Source organism: Somniosus microcephalus, chromosome 1 (assembly GCF_052327205.1).
Source record: "Somniosus microcephalus isolate GS21.2 chromosome 1, FLI_Smic_1.0, whole genome shotgun sequence".
Taxonomy (NCBI): domain Eukaryota; kingdom Metazoa; phylum Chordata; class Chondrichthyes; order Squaliformes; family Somniosidae; genus Somniosus; species Somniosus microcephalus.
In genome coordinates, this window is record NC_140987.1 from 122,605,049 (window position 1) to 122,625,422 (window position 20,374).

General features: G+C 43.3%; 1 protein-coding gene across 2 annotated transcripts in view; it reads right to left on the bottom strand.

The window, feature by feature from the left end:
- The window catches only part of naa35 (N-alpha-acetyltransferase 35, NatC auxiliary subunit), a 124,845-nt gene that overhangs the window by 95,286 nt on the left and 9,185 nt on the right, over positions 1-20,374 (bottom strand). For both annotated transcript variants that reach the window (XM_085985206.1, XM_085985204.1), the window contains exons 3-6: positions 20,324-20,357; positions 16,484-16,598; positions 6,811-6,885; positions 3,126-3,293 (exon numbers count right to left, since the gene is read on the bottom strand). In XM_085985206.1, coding sequence (XP_085841332.1) covers positions 3,126-3,293; positions 6,811-6,885; positions 16,484-16,598; positions 20,324-20,357 — 392 coding nt within the window. The remainder of the gene's footprint in view (positions 1-3,125; positions 3,294-6,810; positions 6,886-16,483; positions 16,599-20,323; positions 20,358-20,374) is intronic.

A 20,374-nucleotide genomic window follows, 5' to 3' on the forward strand; every position in this document is an offset into this window, starting at 1 on the left:
TGTGACTGAGACAGAAACAAAAAGACACAAGATAGAAGTGCACCAGAGTGTGTGGTGGGAAGAGAAAAGATAAAAAAGGGGGAGAGAAGAGGAGAAAGGGTAAAGGGGAGAAAAAAGGGGAAAGAGATAGAAGAAGAAAAAGCAGAGTGAAAAACCAAGCAAGAGAGAAAGAAAGGAGAAAGAAAAATAAAGGAGTGAGAGGGAAATAAAGAAAAGGGAGTAAAAGTGGAGAGAGAGAAAGAGAGAAAAAGAGATAGAGAGTAAGAGAGGCAGACTGACTGACATCTAGATACCTAGGCCTAGAAATTCAGTATAGCGTTTGGGGCGCTACAGCCGGACGGCCGCTAAAGTTTGCGCCCGGCGCAACTTCGCGCCACCTTCGCCGATATTCAGTTGCATCGCCCCAAGAGGTTGCTGCTGCGCTAAAGCAGGCGATGCACGACTATCATTAGGCGCTAAGCCGGCGATCCGGGGCGCTAACACCGAGGACGGGCGCAGCGCAGGTGCGGCGAGTTGCTCAATGAAGGCAGACACGCTGGCGCCGGTCAGCTCTTAAAGGGGAAGGGTCGACTTGTTTGGCTGCCATGCCCTGCACACTGCAGCCCTGAAGCAAGGCCTGACCATTGCTGGTTCATCAGTTCTACGCCCTCAACCATGGGGAAGCCCGCTATTCTTCCAAATCCGATTGCACGCTCTTGCTGCTTGTCCAGGGTCATGGGGAAGGAGATGTACTGACGTCTCCTTCTGAAAAGGGCATTGTTCACCTGGCGGATGCAGCAATGTTCCGCGAACTGGGAGATGTTGGCAATGTCCCCAGTAGCGGATTGGAAGGAGCCAGTGGCATCGAAGTTGAGAGCCACCGTCACCTTCACTGCCACTGACAGAGACGTCCTGCTCCTCAGCTGTGGCTGCAGATCTCTGCGAAGCAGGTGGCAGATCTCAGTGACCACCTCCCTTCTGAATCGCATCCTCCGAACACACTGCTCCTCAGACATGTTCAGATATGAGAACTGCTGGCGGTATACCCTGGGTGGGTAAGGCCTCCTGTGCCGACGCCTGTTGGCCAATCTCCGTCTGGCCATGACTGGCACTCTCTCACGGCGTCTCTGATCCCTTTGAATGCAATGCAGAAAGCCAACGTTTCCACCCATTGCAGCCCCCATTATATGTGGCGACTCAAGGCTATGGCACTGAAAGTGAAATCCAAGTGCAAAGCTCTGGCCTGAAGCCACAAGTACCTGTGCGAGCACTGAGTCAAAGCAGAAAGCTCTCTGCCTTTGTCTCTCTCCAAATATCCGTCTCTCACACAGAGGGATTGGCACAAAATGGCTGCCACTTATACTGCAGGAGGAGTCCCCTTTAAATAGCGCCCCCCGCAGCGATTGGGAACCGTTCCCCTCTACCAGTTGCTAGGGGCGCCAGACGCACAATAGGCCGGCGCCACTGAATTTCCGGTTTGGGGCGCAAAAAGGGCGTTGCACGATGAAATGACGTCAGGATCTGCGCCGCCGCTAAATCTTTACTGAAGTTGGGGAAAGGCGCAGATCGCGCTGCGCCCGGCCGCTAGCCGCCTAGCGCCCCACATCTCCTCCTCCTAAGGCGCTAGCGGCTGGCGCAAACAACTGAATTTCTAGGCCCTAGTGCCATGCTTCTGGCTCAGTGTACAAATTCACAAGGCAGGTTAAGTGCAGCTGTCTATCTTTATTTTCTTGAGGCCATTACCAGAATATAGGCAAGCAGAATGCATAAACCCCATAAGGTACACAGGACTGTTCAGCTCATCTTGTTGTTTAGTTCCATCTTCAGGAACAGAACAGCTCACCTACCATGTGAGGTAGATATGGCAGATGGTACAAAATAGGTGTGGTCACAAGTCTGCCACAATTTTTTTTTTTACCAGTATGGACTGTGAAAGGTAATGATCAAGAAACTTGCCACAGTGTATTTCTGAGCTAACTGACTTTGAACGTCAAATGGGAGAATCTTGGGGGAATTTGTGTCCATCCAAACCTATAATATAAGCAAGGTACTGTAGAACATTCTGAAGCCGTTTAAGGAAACCTGGTTCGGGTTTCCAAACTTAGCAGCCAAATCTACAATTCAGGAGGGAGGCTTTGAGGTTTAATTTATGGAGTCACCAGCATAATAATGCTGGAAGAGATAGAAGAAGAGAAGGCATCTGGTTTTACAAAGATAATATTCAAAGTGATATTGCTAGCATAAAGAAAAAGTGTCCAATTATTCTTAAACCAAGAAAAAAACTGTTTACTATGAAGAAATAATTTGATCCCAAGTATATTAAAACAGAAAATATTTGGGAAGCTAAAATTGTGTAAATTAAATAGAGACAAGTTTATTCTGGTACCTGAAACAAATAAGATAGCTTTCTCTAGAAAATATAGAAGAAAAATGTGTGCTGACCACTTACAATTAGTATCTCACCAATGACATTTATAAGAAATCAGAATGTGCCCAAATGCTGACAGCCCAATAATGAGCTTTCACACTGAAAACACATACTTCATTGATGCTGGCCACTCATAGGATTTTTCTTCTGTTGCTCTGTGAAAGGCTTGATACTTATATCGGTGTCAAATCTGTACTATACCCACTTTGTTAAAAGAGAATGGGGGGGGGGGGGGAAAGAGGAGGGGAAGAGAAAAAAAACTGGTTCACTGCCCCTCCCCACTGTTCTTTCAACATGTGAGGATTATACTCCCATGCAGGAAAGTACAGCCTGTGAATATCTCTATGAAAGTTACTAGTGGCGCTCCGTGGTCATGTCCAAGAGGAACTTTAGAGAGATTCGAGGGTGTGAGTAAAATATCCCTTCAGCAGATAACATAACTCTGACAGGCAAACTCACCCCTTACAAAAATTCTGTGCATCAGTCAATACTGTTTTGATCTCCTGTTTGAGAATCCAGCACTTTATATACCACACATCTTTAAAGTTGCATTCATTCATTTTAGGGCTTAAAAAGGTTGAAAGTAACCTTATTTCTTTTCATCTCACACTTTGAACATAAACAAAGCTTCACAAACTGACCAAATCTGTTGCAACTTTTGCTCAAAAGTTTACTTATGTTAAAGATCTACCCTTGACATCTCCACTCCTGCACTTACCTCTTCAAAAACAGCTGCTTTATTAACTTTTTCTCTGGCAATGTCACAGATCTTTAGGATGCCCAGAGCAAAAGCTTTCATAGCAGAATCCTCAATTAAGTCTGGATTATGAACATAAAGACACGTGAAGACTGTCTGAGCCAAAGAATGCCCTTCTAGCCATGTTATCTGTGAGAAGAAACTATGGAGTTAAGATTCCAATTCAAACTGATATTTACTGCTGGCAACACTAAATTGCTCAGTATTAAAAACACTTTTTCTGCATGTAGACAAAACAAACATCAAATGCATGAATTATTACTCTCATCTTTCAAACCAACTGATTTGTTCAATGTTTAGTGAGTGGATGGGCAGCGATAAAGAACATAAAGTATAAAATATATACAGATCAATGAAAGGAAAATTGCCCTTTCCTGAGCCTGATTTCAACAGCTATAAAATGCAAAGCACTTTTCCTGGAAAGTGAAGTACAAATTTTTAAAATACATTTTACTGGATTGGACTTTTAACAGGATTCTCTGCTTTAATAAAATACAGGAAACTTTCGTTTAACCAGAGGTTAAATGTCCGGAAAGCTCTATCTACCAGCAAAATTCAGGAGCCGTTTCCTATAAGTTTTTTTACTTCTCGTTGCTTTTTTTTTTCCAAGTCAGGCTCTGCAAGGTCTAGCTGAAGCTGTTGCTTAGCTACAGAGATGCTTTTAAGCTGTGGCCGACTGTTTTGAAGCCGTTGTTAAGCAACAGGGTTTGTTGATTCACACGGAGCTCAAAAGCTCCGTATGTTTTAACATTAGCGCTGGTTTCTACGGCAGTTTTGATGGTACGGCACCAGCTCGGTCCCGTCAATGCCAGATACCAGAAAGTTTCCTGTACTTGATTTTATAACGAGACCTAATTTGGGATGGACTTATTAAAAAAAATTGTAACCTTGATGAAATTTAGGTTAATTATACCAGTTCACTTTAAGTAAGTAACTTTCTAGCCAATTTTTTTTGCAATTGTGGCAGAACTAAACTACATTCATTTGTGATATCACTGTAAACCATGAAGAAAATGCACACAAGAGCAGTTACTGGATGGATACCAATGTAGCTGTGTCAGAATTTGCAGAGATCATTATTGATGTTTGTGTAGTAACATTGTGCCAGTTTTACACCAGAGTAAACATTTGACAGGGGCTACAGTGGAAATTTAAGAGTTTTTGTTGGGTTTACTCAGTGATATTCGGGGGTAAACATGGCTTACTTTCTGTACTATTTTCTCTATTGTGAAGTTTCAGATTCTCTTTGAGTTTAAGTTAATTTCTGTTCTTGTAAATTCTTTTCAAGTAATTTTTCTTCACTCCTGTGTTTGGTCAGTCTTTATTACTTATGGTTTTTAATCCTATTTTTCTTCTTCTACAATCCTGCTTTTCCACTTTCACTACTGCACCTTAACTTTCAAACCCCTCCCCATTAGCCTGTAGAATTGTTCTGTTCCAATACACTCCCTGGCCTTTTGGTAGATTAAAATGGAAAAGAGAAAGGCAAACCTGAGGTTTCAATGAGGGCCTGCCTTAAAATAATTGAGAATGCTTTAGGGCTTCCGCTAACAAACCAGAAACATAATGCACACAAGATAAATGCAGTACATTATGGTAGAAATTCCACATATATTACACAAATATGCTTTATCTCTGGTAGACCCCCACTGAAACCTCAGATTTTACTTTCTCTTTTCCATCGATATCCCTCCCTCTGAGTTAGGTAATCTGTTATGTTATTTATTTATTTATTAGATTAAAAACACATACATGCACATTGAATAACAACATGAAGCATTTGATAAAATTCAACAAAAGAGACTTATGGCAAAAATAATAGCACATGGATAGAGAAATGATTGGAAGGCAGATGGCAATGGATGGGGTAAAATCAAGTTTTCGGATTGGCAAGATGTAGTGAGTGGTGTTCCACAGAGGTCTGTGTTGCTGTCCCTTTTATTTACAATCCACATAAATATGGATATCGGAATCGAGGGCACAAAAATCTAAATCGGCTAACACCACCAAATTGGGGGAACGGTATGGAAAATTGTTGAAGACCGAAGGACAGCATAGGCTAGCCAGATGGCTGATAGGTGGCAGAATCAGTTTACTGTAGAAAAATGTGAATTAATACATTTCAAAAGAATAGGGAAAGGAAATACACCTTAAATGATCAGATTTTAAAAGGCGTAGAGGAACCTAGGTGTGCAGATACACAGGTCACTAAAGATGACAGTGCATATAAATGAGACAATAAAAAAGGTAAACAGAAACCTTGGTTTAGTGTCCAGCAGCACAGAATATAAAGGCAAAGAGGTACTGTTGAAATTGTATAAAACCTTAATTAGCCTGTAGAAAAGTATTGTGTGCAGTTTAAGGTACCACTTTATATGAAGGATATAAAAGCAATGGAAAATTAGAAGTTACAGTTATGAAGACAGACTTGAAAAGTTAGGCTTTTTTCATTGGAGTGAAGAACGTTAAGGAGTGACAAGATAGAGATACTGGGCCGGATATTCCAACCTCACGGGTGGGTACGAGGTGTGTACGCACTCGTAGGGGCCTCGCAAGTGCCGGTTTCAGGCATGCGAAGCGCATGCACTAAAACCCGGCACTTCCGATCTGTCAAGAATTCTCTTGACAAATCATCCGCCTGCCCGGGAGATGGGCCTCGGTGGGCAGAGAGTTCAGTTTTCTGCAATACCTCCACCTGCTGAAAACCTTTAAAAATCTTACGCCTGGTAAAAGCACGCGTAAGGCCTGCTTTCACCAGCCTAAGAGGTTAAAAAAAAAATTTAAATATTTTTTACCCGCTCATTTATAATTTAAAAATACTTTAAAAAAAAGTAAGCTTATTTTTAGCCTCGTAAAAAACTTTAATTATTTTTTTCAAAAAATTAAATTTTTGTTTAAAATATTTAATTTAATGTAACTAACTAATTTTAAATACGTTATTTAAATTTTTTTTTTTAATGTTTAACTGTGTTTTTAAATGTAATCCCCATCCATACTTTTGACAGATCTATGTGGAGAGACCTGTCAAAAGTGTGCCGGGGGATTCTCTTCTTTGATTGGTTCCCCATGGCCCACGTGATCCCAGGGATGCTTGCAAACCGCCTGCTCCCCTGGGATACCTGGGCCTCTGCGTGCGCGGACCAGGAGAGGTCCAGGATCGGAAGTCTCGGGACCTACAGAGCCAGCAGTAAGTGCATAGATTTTTCCTGATCAGAGGCATCTGCACGCAGGAAGCCTCCCATCAGAAAATCCGGCCCATTAAAGATTAAGGAGGGATGGGATAAGATAAATTGACTGTTTCCATTGGTCAGCAAGAAAGTAATCAGAAGGCACAAACTTAAGATAATCGCAAAGATTTAAAGGGAAGGTTAGAAAAATTCTTTACACAGAGGATAGATAGAATATGGAATCCTCTTCCACAAACTATTGTTGAAGTAGAGCCCATAAATTAGTTTAAAAGGGAATTGGATAGTTGCTTGAAAAAGAAAAATATTAAAGGGAATGGGGACGAAACAGGAGAATGAGATTAGACTAGGTGCCTCTGGTGGAGAAAAACAAAACTGATGTGCCAAATGGGTTGTAGCATTCTATGATTCCTTAATGGCTTAAAACTAAAAAAAAAAACTCAACAAAGTGCCAAACTTACCAAGCAACAGAAGCATGTGTCCATTATACCAATAAGTTCAGGCAAGGTTAGGCCCTTGATGGTAATTGTTTCATCCTTCATTAAGAAACAAAGATAAAAATTAGTAACTAAGAAATCAGCTATTTAAAAGGGATGTTGTGTTAAACTGCAAGTATTTTTAAACGTCACCCATTACAATGGGTATAGTTTCAGGCTTTCGAAATCTTCGGTTTCTAAGTCTTCAAACCCAAAAGTTTTGGAACTGACTAACATTCAGCTCCATATAATACAGAACCAATTATTCACAATTCTATAATATTGCTGCTGGGTTTAGTAACCACAAGCAAGCAACTTTAATCATCAAATGTTCTGGAGCAGCTGGAAACCTTGGCACTGTAAAAATAAGCAATTGACTGTCTTTTATGCAGAAGCATTGCAGATTATTTTCTTTTCATGACTTTGAGCACATGGGCCTAGGGTTTCTGATTGTAACACCAACGAGAACCCATTCATCTTAAATGGGTTCCAGCTAGTGTTATGATCAGGTAACCTAGGCTACACTATCTTTATTTCTCCAAATTAATTTCTTAGCCTTTTATCAGTTTATGCATTTTTTTTTTTTTAAATTGCTACTCAAGGAGGAAAAAAAGAGTATATCCCCATTATGTTTGGAAGTCTTTTTCTACACTGTTTCCACACAGCCGATGACCTACGCAGAGATTTTCACCTCTCCTGTTCTGAATGAGAGCAAAAAGGATAACTCTCTCCTGTCAATTTTGCCCCTATGTGGAGAAGTATCCAACATCCACTTTGTACTTCATTACAATTATACTGCTGAGAAAGACAACTCAATGGTGTTTGGAAAAAATCACAGTGCAAACTCACGTGCCACTGTGCTACATGTCTGACTCATGGAAAATTACAGGAAACTCTCTTTTACCCGGCACCTAAATATCCGGAAATCTCTCTTAACCAGCAAAATTCAGGAGTAGGTTCAGGTAAGTTTTACTATATATTCGTGGCCGTGTAACCGGGGCTCCTGCACCTGTGGCCGTGCAACAGGGACTCCTGGATCTGTGGCCGTGTAACCGGGACTCCTGCACAAGTGCCGTGTAACCGGGGCTCCTGCACCTGTGGCCGTGTACGGGGCTCTTGTACCTTGGTAAGTATACCTCTCTGTAATCCAGACTTTTTGATCAACCGGCACCACGCCGGTCCCGGATAACAAAGAGTTTCCTGTATAATGATATTTTGCATCGAAAGAAGTATGTTGTAAATTCTAAGTAAGACATCAGTAGTAGGGAAAATGCTAGAGTCTATTATTAGGGATGTGGTAACGGGGCACTTAGAAAATAATAATAGGATTGGGCAGAGTCAACATGGATTTATGAAAGGGAAATCGTGTTTGACGAAGCTGTTAGAGTTTTTTGAGGTTGTAACTAGCAGAATAGATAAGGGGGAAACCAGTGGATGTGGTGTATTTGGATTTTCAGAAGGCATTCAATAAGGTGCCACACAAGAGGTTATTAAACAAAATTAGGGCTCATGGGATTGGGGGTAATATACCAGCATGGATTGAGGATTGGTTAACGGACAGAAAACAGAGAGTAGGAATAAACGGGTCATTTTTGGGTTGGCAGGCTGTAACTAGTGGGGTACCACAAGGATCAGTGCTTGGGTCTCAGCTATTCACAATCTATATCAATGATTTATATGAGGGGACCAAGTGTAATATATCCAAGGATATAGACAAGCTAAGTGAGTAGGCAAGAACATGGCAAATAGATTATAATGTGCAGAAATGTGAAGTTATCCACTTTGGTAGGAAAAATAGAAAAGCAGAGTATTTTTTAAATGGTAAGAGATTGGGAAATGTTGCTGTTCAGAGGGACCTGGGTGTCCTTGTACACGAATCACTGAAAGTTAACATGCAGGTACAGCAAGCAATTAGGAAAGCAAATGGTATGTTGGCCTTTATTACAAGAGGATTTGAGTACAAGAGTAAAGACATCTTACTGTAATTATATAGGGCCCTGGTGAGACCACACCTGGAGTATTGTGTACAGTTTTGGTCTCCTTACCTAAGGAAGGATATACTTGCCATAGAGGAAGTGCAACAAAGGTTCACCAGACTGATTCCTGGGATGGGGGAATGTCCTATGAGGAGAGATTGAGTAGACTAGGCCTATATTCTCTAGAGATTAGAAGAATGAGAGGTGAACTCATTGAAACATACAAAATTCTTACAGGACTTGACAGGGTAGATGCGGGGAGGATGTTTACCCTGGATGGGGAGTCTAGAACCAGGGGTCACAGTCTCATAATAAGGGGTTGGTCATTTAGGACTGAGATGAGGAGAAATTTCTTACATAGAAACATAGAAGATAGGAGCAGGAGTAGGCCATTCGGCCCCTCGTGCCCACTCCGCCATTCAATGAGATCATGGCTGATCATCCAAATTCAGTACCCTGTCCCTGCCTTCTCCCCATATCCCTTGATCCCTTTAGACTTAAGAAATATATCCAACTCCTTCTTAAATATATTTAATGAACTGGCCTCCACCGCCCTCTGTGGCAGAGAATTCCATAGGTTCACCACTCTCTGGGTGAAGAAATTCCTCCTCATCTCAGTCCTAACTGGCTTACCCCTTATCCTTAGACTATGACCCCTGGTTCTTCACTCAGAGGGTGATGAATCTTTGGAATTCTCAACCTCATGAGGGCTGTGGAGGCTCAGTCGTTGAGTATATTCAAGACAGAGATCAATAGATTTTTGGATATTAAGGGAATCAAGGGATATGGGGATAGTGCAGGAAAGTGGAGTTGAGGATCAGCCATGATCTTATTGAATGGCAGAGCAGGTTCGAGAGGCCGAATGGCCTACTCCTACTATTTCTTATGTTCTTATATAAATTGCTGTATCTGGTTGGAGTGCATTGCCAGATGGTTATTTCTTGCAGTGTTGTGATCTGAAGATCTAGCATACAGGTCAATCCACTGTATTCAGGGATCATATAAAAACATGAAGTGTATAATGCACATCAGATTTAATGCTGCATACTGCAATATAGAAGTAACCTTAATCACTATCCTGCAACAATATCTTAAAAGAAATAATTAGGTACTTGCATGCATTAGATGCATGTAGTATAGTGGCTCTATTACTGGATAAGTAATCCTGAGGCATGGACTAATAAACCTGAGACATGGACTGATAATCCAAAGAACGTGAGTTCAAATCCCACCAGGGCAGTCTGAGAATTTGAAATCAGTTGAAAAATAAACCTGCCAATAAAAGGCTAGTATCAGTAATAGTGACCATGAAGCTGTCAGATTGTCGTAAAAACCCAACTGGTTCACTAATGTCCTTCAGGGAAGGAAACCTACCATCCTTACCCCATCTGGCCTGCATGTGACTCTATCATACCAACATGGTTAACTCTTAGCTGCCTTCTAAAGTGGCCTAGCAAGCCACTCAGTTGTATCAAACTCAGGGCACATAGGGATGGACAATAAATGCCAGCCTTGCCAGTGATGCCCACATCCTGAGAATTAATCATTTAAAAAAATGCAACTTACAATATATGAAATGTAACACAAGATTCTATTTTAACCTGAATTGACTTTGGGCTAGAAATTGCAGTCGGAGGCATACCTCCAGAGTACGCCTCTGACCCGTGAAACAATTACAAAAGTACTTGCTGGCACCCAGGCTGCGAAAAGTTGTGGTCTCAGGCCTCGAGGCAGAGGGCAGCATAATGGCCCACGGATCCCAGGGACGCAGGTGGTTCGGAAGCGAAGTTGGGATCATGAGGGCTCGGTCCTCCAATCAATAAGCAGAATTCTATTTCAATCATTTAGGAAGGGAATCCCCTAATGATATGCAATGGAATCCCCAAACCTAATAATTATACAAAGTACAGAATTGGAATTTTATTCATAATTACCTTCATTGCACCAACCTCAACAAAAATGTAATTTTTTGATAATTTTATAAGAAATAGGAGCAGGAGTAGGCCAATCGGCCCTCGAGCCTGCTCCGCCATTTAATATCATGGCTGATCTGATCTTGGCCTCAACTCCACTTTTCTGCCTGTTCCCCATAATCCTCAACTCAATGACTCAGTCTCCACAGCTCTCTGGGGTAGAGAATGCCAAAGATTCACGGCCCTCTGAGAAGAAATTCCTCCTCATCTCCGTCTTAAATGGGCGACCCCTTATTCTGAAATTATGACCCCTAGTTCTAGATTCCCCCGTGAGAGGAAACATCCTCTCAGCATCTACCCTGTCAAGCCCCCTCAGAATCTTATATGTTTCAATAAGATCACCTCTCATTCTTCTAAACTCCAATGCGTATAGGCCCAACCTGCTCAACCTTTCCTCATAAGACAACCCCTTCATCCCAGGAATCAACCTAGTGAACCTTCTCTGAACTGCCTCCACTGCAAGTATATCCCTCCTTAAATAAGGAGACCAAAACTGTACGAGTACTCTAGGTGTAGTCTCACCAACGCCTTGTACAGTTGTAGCAAAACTTCCCTACTTTTATACTCCATCCCCTTTGCAATAAAGACCAACATTCCATTAGCTTCCTAATTACTTGCTGTACCTGCATGCTAACCTTTTTTGTTTCATGTATGAAGACACCCGGATACCGCAGCATTCTGTAGTCTCTCTCCATTTAAATAATATTTTGCTTTTCTATTCTTCCTACCAAAGTGGATAACCTCACATTTTCCCACATTATACTCCATCTGCCAAATTTTTGCCAACTCACTTAACCTATCTATATCCCTTTGCAGACTCCTTGGGCTGGATTTTCCCAGTGGAGGCGGCTTCCCGGCGGGAGAGCTGGTTCGCGGGTTCCGGTCCCGCTCCCGGCTGCAGCCGCTCTGTCAAAACGATTTTCTGTTAATAGGGCTTGTTAAGCCCGCCCTGCGGGGTTCCAGGCCAATTAAAAGGAAGCTGGCCTGATGACATCATCTGATGACTCGTCATCAGCCGGTTTCCTTAAAGGGACCATGGCCACATTCATTTTGACAGTTATGCTGTCAGCGTTCTGCAGCACGGCTGCACCCAGGCTCTCGCATGGCTCCCTCCATATGCTTGTGTGTTGTTAGTTGGTATGGTTGGACTAGGATGAGGGCGAGTGTGAGGGGTGACTAGTGAGATGGGGGAGTGATAATGTAGATAGAGAGGGATGGGTGGAGGTGCAAGATAAGTTGGTGCGAGTAAGGATGTGCAAGAGTAGGGTATGTTCATGTAAATTTTCTGTTAATGCATTGTCAAACACTGAAATCTTTATTTTCAACACTTTGCCTTATTGTACAAATCTGTGCTCACCTTTGGAAGTGGCTTAGTGAGTTGCAGTGAATGGTGAGACATAACGGTATCCCCCCGCAATGGTGATGAGTGTGAAAGAAACAGCTTGTTCATTGTAGAAATGCTTTATGGTGCCGGTGTGGGGTGGTGTCAACCTAGCGCATCATGTGGCAGCCAGGGTGTACAGCGTCAAGTGAAGTAAATCTGGCCATGGTGATACCATCCCTGGCCTCCCGGACAGCAATGTGGTCGGGTACTGCTGCCCTGTGTCCTGTGCAGCATCAGGTGATTGCAGAGAAGGTTGGTATTGATGTTGGTGTTGGAGCTGATCGTGGAGGGATTCAGAGGACCAAGGTGAGATTTTTTCAAGGGCACCGATGTTGCTGGAATACATGGTAGCTGAAATTGAGATGACAGAAGCAATCTGTCAATGGTGAGAGAGCTTGCTCCAAGGAGGTGACAGTGGATAGAGAGTTTACTCCAAACACTTACAAACTGCAAACAGCTCAAAAGTGTCTTCCAAGTCCTGAAGACTCAAGCTTCTGACATTGGAACGTGACCAGCTGTAAAATGATAGCTGCAAAAGTGATATGAAAGCTGTCACCTATTCACAGCAATGGGGAGACATAGAGAACCCGACCTACTCACCTGATCTCCGAACGACGAGAGCCCCATTAAAAATGTGGGAAAATAGAAAAAGCCTGGCAAAATAGTAGTTAACAAGCAATTAACTATCTTAAATGCCTCACCCACCGCTTGGTGTCGGGTCTGTTCTGAAATCGCAGACCGGACACTTTGGAAACTTACATGGAGGCGGGCTCGTGGTGGGTTCCCAACCTGCCGTGAATCATTTCAAATTTAACAGCTGACCGCCTCCAAACCCGACCTCTGAGTGCTGGCAAAATCGTGGCCTGTGTGTCCTCACAACTTGCTTTCCCACCTATCTTTGTATCGTCAGCAAATTTGGCTACAGTACACGCGGTCCCTTCATCCAAGTCATTAATATAGATTGTAAATAGTTGAGGCCCCAGCACTGATCCCTGTGGCACCCCACTAGTTACAGTTTGCCAACCGGAAAATGACCCATTTTCCCGATTCTCTGTTTTTTGTTAGTTAGCCAATCCTCTAACATATTATCCCCAACCCTGTGAGCTCTTATCTTGTGTAGTAACCTTTTATGTGGCACCTTATCGAATGCCTTCTGGAAATCCAAATACATGACATCTACTGGTTCCCCTTTTTCCACCCTGCTCGTTACATCCTCAAATAACTGTAATAAATTTGGCAAACACGATTCCCTTTCATAAAACCATGTTGACTCAGCTTGATTGTATTATGATTTTCTAAATGTCCTGCTACTACTTACTTAAAAATGGATTCTAGCATTTTCCCAATGACAGATGTTAGGCTAAGTGGCCTATAGTTTCCTGCTTTCTGTCTCCCTCCTTTCTTGAATAGGGGTGTTACATTTGCAGTTTTCCAATCCGCTGGGACCTTTCCAGAATCTAGGGAATTTTGGAAGATTAAAACCAATGCATCAACTTCTTTTAAACCCTAGGATGCAGGCCATCAGGTCCAGGGGACTTGTCAGCCTTTAGTCCCATTAATTTGACTAGTACTTTTTTAGTGTCTTCTACCGTGAAGACAGATACAAAATATTTGTTCAAAGTCTCTGCCATTTCCTTGTTTCCCATTATTAATTCCCCAGTCTCATCCTCTAAGGGACCAACGTTTACTTTAACTACTCGCTTCCTTTTTATATACTTGTAGACGCTTTTACCGTCTGTTTTTATATTTCTTGCTAGTTTACTCTCAATCTATTTCTCCCTCTTTAATTTTTTTCAGTCATCCTTTGCAGGTTTCTAAAAATTTCCCAATCTTCTGGCCTACCACTAATCTTTGCAACATTGTATGTCTTTTCTTCCAATTTGATACCCTCCTTAACTTCCTTAGTAAGAAACATCGAAAAATAGGAGCAGGGGTAGGCCATTCGGCCCTTCGAGCCTGCTCCACCATTCAATATGATCATGGCTGATCCTCTATCTGAATACCATATTCCCGCTCTCTCCCCATACCCCTTGATGCCTTTTGTGCCTAGAAGCCACGGATGGTTCATCCTTCTCGTAGTCTTTCTGTCTCAATGGAATATATCTTTCTTGAGAGTAATGAAATATCTCCTTAAAAGTCTGCCACTGCTCAACTACCGTCTTACCTTTTAATCTAGTTTCCCAGTCTACTTTAACCAACTCTGTCTTCATACCCTTGTAATTGCCTTTATTTAAGTTTAAGGCACTAGTTTCAGACCCAAGTTTCTCACCCTCAAACTGAAAGTGAAATTCGAACATGTTCTGATCACTCTTCGCCAGAGGATCCTTTACTATGAGGTCATTAATTAATCCTGTCTCATTGCACATTACCAGAACTCGTCCTCAAGGCTACCTTTGCCAATTTGATTTGTCCAATCTTTATGAAGATTAAAATCGCCCACGATTAATGTAGTACCTTTCTTACAAGCCCCCATTATTTCTTGATTTATACTCTGTCCTACAGTGTAGCTACTGTTAGGGGACCTATAGACTAATCCCACCAGTGACTTCTTTCCCTTATTTTTTCTTATCTCCACCCAAACTGATTCTACATCTTGATCTTCTGAGCCAAGATAATTTCTCACTACTGTACTGATCTCATCCTTTATTAACAGAGCTAACCCACCTCCTTTTCCTTTCTGCCTATCCTTCCGAAATGTCAAATACCCCATAATATTCAGTTCCCAGCCTTGGTCACCTTGCAACCACGTCTCTGTAATGGCTATCAGATCATACCCATTTATTTCTATTTGTGCCATCAATTCATCTATCTTGTTACGAATGCTGCGTGCATTCAGATAAAGAGCCTTTAATTTTGTCTTTTTATCATTTTTCCCTACTCTGACCCTATTTGCTGGTGCACTCTTATGCTTGTATGCTCTATCTCTTCCTGCCACAGTCTGGTTATCATTACCCCTATCGCTACCCTGCACTATTGCCTTGTCCTTTCTCTTTAACTTTCTAAGTTGCCCCTCACCTGAAACCTCCCCCACACTATTTAGTTTAAAGCCCTATCTACAGCCCTAGTTATTCGATTCGCCAGGACACTGGTCCCAGCACAGTTCAAGTGAAGCTCGTCCCAATGGAACAGCTCCCACCTTCCCCAGTACTGGTGCCAGTGCCCCATGAATCGAAACCCATTTCGCCCACACCAATCCTTCAGCCACACATTCAACTCTCTGATCTTATTGACCTTATACCAATTTGCTCGTGGCTCAGGTAGTAATCCAGAAATTATTACTTTTGTGGTTCTGATTTTTAAATTTAGCCCCTAGCTGCTCATACTCCCTCAGCAGAACCTCTTTCTTAGTCCTACCTATGTCATTGATACCTACATCATCACAACTGTAATCCAGGCCAATATTTGCATAATCTCATTTAATATAGTGTATGTGCATATTTTAGGATATGAAAATGTTTAATTTAAGCCTTAGATAGCCCCTTACACTGATGCAAGCAGGCCCTGTATCTGCTTGTATTAACTGTAAGGCTTACATAGGCAATTGCTGGCCTGTCACTGGGCAAATAGCCCAACTCTGCACCAGCAATTGCTTTCTCGGGGCCCCTGCGAATAGCCCGTCGTGTACGTTGACAGGCCGCAAGTTACGGATTTTGCACATACGCAAGCGGAAATCCCGAACTTGCGGGGCATTTCAAAGGGAATACGATGGTGTACACTGCAATTTCAGGGCCTATGTCTCTGTACACCGTCATTGTCTACAACTGCCAATTCGTTTTGCAAATTAGGAACTGAACTTTTGTTTATTTTAAATAAAAAAAGATGCAGTTCAACAATGTTGATAGAATTCATGAAGATTTATAATAAAAGCTTAGAAAATTATTTTTTTCATTCCTAATAGAAACCTACATATTCCCCAAACTTTTAATCTGACACTTTCTCTGATGTTCAACTATTTCCTCCCCTTCAACAAATCCAAAATCCTGGGTCCTTGGGTAACTGCAAAATCACTTTCTGGATTAAAACATTGCCTATTTGATTCTTCATATACATTACTTCATATTTCACAGATTTAAACAAGTAAACAGAGAGAAGTTTCAAATTTATATTTATTTTTCTTTTGATTCAGGTAAGCAGCCCAGATCTTTGTGAAACATCAACGTCCTGCTGCCAATAAAGTATTCACCCAGTTTTTTTTTTAAGCTGTCAGGAGGAGGGGGTGAAAAGGTGTACTTTTGTCATGTAAACTGAAAATAGCAACTTTGAGAATTACATTCATGCATATTGGCTAAAATGATGGTAGAATTTTTAAAAATAAATTGCCTGACCTTGACTGCCTGCTCAAAGTTGAGCACCTTACGATTAACCTGGTTTCCAATCATTCCTGCATCCATCTTTGGGTCCATCATCTCAATCGCAGACATGGCTTCAAATAGGCCAAAGCTAAAGGAAACATTTCAAACACATTTGAATTACTATTTTGTACACCAGTTGCTGTCAACAATTCCCCATATAGTGCTTCAGTTAAGTCTGCTATATTTTTTTTATCTGCTTATGGGATCTGGCGCCGCTGGCAAGGCCAGCATTTATTGCCCATCCCTAGTTGCCCTTGAGAAGGTGGTGGTGAGCCCCCTTCTTGAACCGCTGCAGTCCGTGTGGTGTAGGTACTCCCACAGTGCTGTTAGGTAGGGAGTTCCAGGATATTGACCCAGCGGCGATGAAGGATCGGCAATATACTTCTAAGTCAGGATGGTGTGTGACTTGGAGGGGAACTTGGAGGTGGTGGTGTTCCCATGCGCCTCCTGCCCTTGTCCTTCTAGGTGGAAGAGGTCGCGGGTTTGGGAGGTGCTGCCGAAGAAGCCTTGGCGAATTGCTGCAGTGCATCTTGTAGATGGTACACATTGCAGCCACGGTACGCCGGTGGTGGAGGGAGTGAATGTTTAAGGTGGTGGATGGGGTGCCAATCAAATGGGCTGCTTTGTCCTGGATGGTGTCAAGCTTCTTGAGTGTTGTTGCAGCTGCACTCATCCAGGCAAGTGGAGAGTATTCCATCACACTCCTGACTTGTGCCTTGTAGATGGTGGAAAGGCTTTGGGGAGTCAGGAAGTGAGACACTCGCCACAGAATACCTAGCCTCTGACCCGCTCTTGTTGCCACAGTATTTATGTGGCTGGTCCAGTTAAGTTTCTGGTCAATGGTGACCTCTAGGATGTTGGTGGTGGGGGATTCGGCGATGGTAATGCCGTCGAATGTCAAGGGGAGGTGGTTAGACTCTTGCTTGTTGGAGATAGTCATTGCCTGGCACTTCCGTGGCACGAATGTTACCTGCCACTTATCAGCCCAAGCCTGAACGTCGTCCAGGTCTTGTTGCATGCGGGCATGGACTGCTTCATTATCTGAGGAGTTGTGAATGGCGCTGAACACTGTGCAGTCATCAGCGAACATCCCGATTTCTGACCTTATGTTAGAGGGAAGGTCATTGATGAAGCAGCTGAAGATGGTTGGGCCTAGGACACTGCCCTGAGGAACTCCAGCAGCGAGGTCCTGGGGCTGTGATGATCGACTTTCAATCACCACAACCATCTTCCTTTGTGCTAGGTATGACTCTAGCCAGTGGAGCGTTTTCCCCTGATTCCCATTGACTTCAGTTTTACTAGGGCTGCTTGATGCCAGACTCAGTCAAATGCTGCCTTGATGTCAAGGGCAGTCACTCTCACCTCACCTCTGGAATTCAGCTCCTTTGTCCATGTTTGGACCAAGGCTGTAATGAGGTCAGCAGCAGAGTGGTCTTGGCAGAACCCAAACTGGGCATCAGTGAGCAGGTTATTGGTGAGAAAGTGTCGCTTGATAGCACCGTCGATGACACCTTCCATCACTTTGCTGATGATTGAGAGTAGACTGATGGGGCGGTAATTGGCCGGGTTGGATTTGTCTTGCTTTTTATGGACAGGACATACCTGGGCAGTTTTCCACATTGTTGGATAGATGCAAGTGTTGTAGCTGTACTGGAACAGCTTGGCTAGAGGCGCAGCTAGTCCTGGAGCACAAGTCTTCAACACGATAGCCGGGATGTTGTCGGGCCCATAGCCTTTGCTGTATCCAGTGCGCTCAGCTGTATCTTGATATCACGTGGAGTGAATCGAATTGGCTGAGGACTGGCTTCTGTGATGGTGGGGACCTCGGGAGAAGGCTGATATGGATTATCCACTCGGCACTTCTGGCTGAAGATGGTTGCAAATGCTTCAGTCTTGTATTTTGCACTCACGTGCTGGGCTCCACCATCATTGAGGATGGGAATATTCATGGAGCCTCCTCCTCCCGTTAATTGTTGAATGATCCACCACCATTCACGACTGGATGTGGCAGGACTGCCGAGCTTTGATCTGATCCGTTGATTGTGGGATCGTTTAGCCCTGTCTATAGCATGCTGTTTCCGCTTTTTAGCATGCATGTAGTCCTGTGTTGCAGCTTCCCCTGGTTGGCACCTCATTTTTAGGTACGCCTGGTGCTGCTCCCGGCATGCTCTTCTACATTCCTTATTGAACCAGGGTTGGTCCCCTGGCATGGTGGTAATGGTAGTGTGAGGGATATGTCGGGCCATGAGGTTACAGACTGTGGTGGAATACAATTCTGCTGCTGCTGATGGCCCACAGTGTCTCATGGATGCCCAGTTTTGAGCTGCTAGATCTGTTCTGAATCTATCCCAATTAGCACAGTGGTAGTGCCACACAACACGATGGAGGATGTCCTCAGTGTGAAGACGGGACTTTGTCTCCACAATGACTGTGCGATGGTCACTGCTACCAATGCTGTCATGGACAGATGCATCTGCGACAGGTGGATTGGTGAGGACGAGGTCAAGTAGGTTCTTCCCTCATGTTGATTTTCCCTCGTGTTGGTTCTCTCACCACCTGTCGCAGGCCCAGACTGGCAGTTATGTCCTTCAGGACTCGGCCAGCTTGGTCAGTAGTGGTGCTACCGAGCCACTCTTGGTGATTGAAGTCCCCCACACAGAGTACATTCAGTGCCCTTGCTACTCTCAGTGGTTCTTCCAAGTGGTGTTCAACATGGAGGAGTAGTGATTCATCGGCTGAGGGAGGGCAGTAGGTGGTAATCAGCAGGAGGTTTCCTTGCCCATGCTTGACCTGAAGCCATGAGACTTCATGGGGTCCAGAGTCAATTTTGAGGACTCCCACGGCCACTCCTTTCCGACTGTATACCACTGTGCCGCCACTCCTGGTGGGTCTGTCCTGCCGGTGGGACAGGAGATACCCAGGGATGGTGATGAGGAGTTTGGGACATTGGCTGAAAGGTATGATTCTGTGAGTATGACTATGTCAGGCTGTTGCTTGACTAGTCTGTGGGACAGCTCTCCCAGATGGCACAAGTCCCCAGATGTTGGTGAGGAGGACTTTGCTTTAATGGTTGCCCTATTTGAGGAAGGATGTTCTTGCCATGGAGGGAGTGCAGCGAAGATTCACCAGACTGATACCTGGGATGGCAGGAATGACGTATGAGGAGAGATTGGGTCGATTGGGCTTATACTCGCTGGAGTTTAGAAGAATGAGAGGGGATCTCATTGAAACTTATAAAATTCTAACAGGACTAGACAGACTAGATGCAGGAAGGATGTTCCCAATGGCGGGGGAGTCCAGAACCAGGGGTCACAGTCTAAGGATAAGGGGCAAGCCATTTAGGACAGAGATGAGGAGGAATTTCTTCACCCATAGAGTGGTGAACCTGTGGAATTCTCTACCACAGACGGCAGTTGAGGCCAAGTCATTAAATATATTCAAGAAGGAGTTAGATATATTTCTTAAGGCTAAAGGGATCAAGGGATATGGGGAGAAGGCAGGGACAGTGTACTGAGTTTGGATGATCAGCCATGATCTCATTGAATGGCGGAGCAGGCTCGGGGGGCCGAATGGCCTACTCCTGCTCCTATCTTCTATGTACTATAGAACAGATCTAGAATGACCACCAATGGAATGGACTGTAGGTGATTTTAAAAGCAGCTTAATCGGTGTCATGAATTTATGGTTGTGACTGATTTTAACAGTTAAATAAAGAATGGTGTTTTTCAGTGTAAGATTAACTGAAAAGTTCCAGTTTTACTTGGAAAAGAATTAATTATTTTTCTGCTCAATGAAAAATGCTGCCATACTTACAGTTTGTCATGAAGTAGCTCGCCCAGCTTAAGTTCTAAAATAATACAAAGA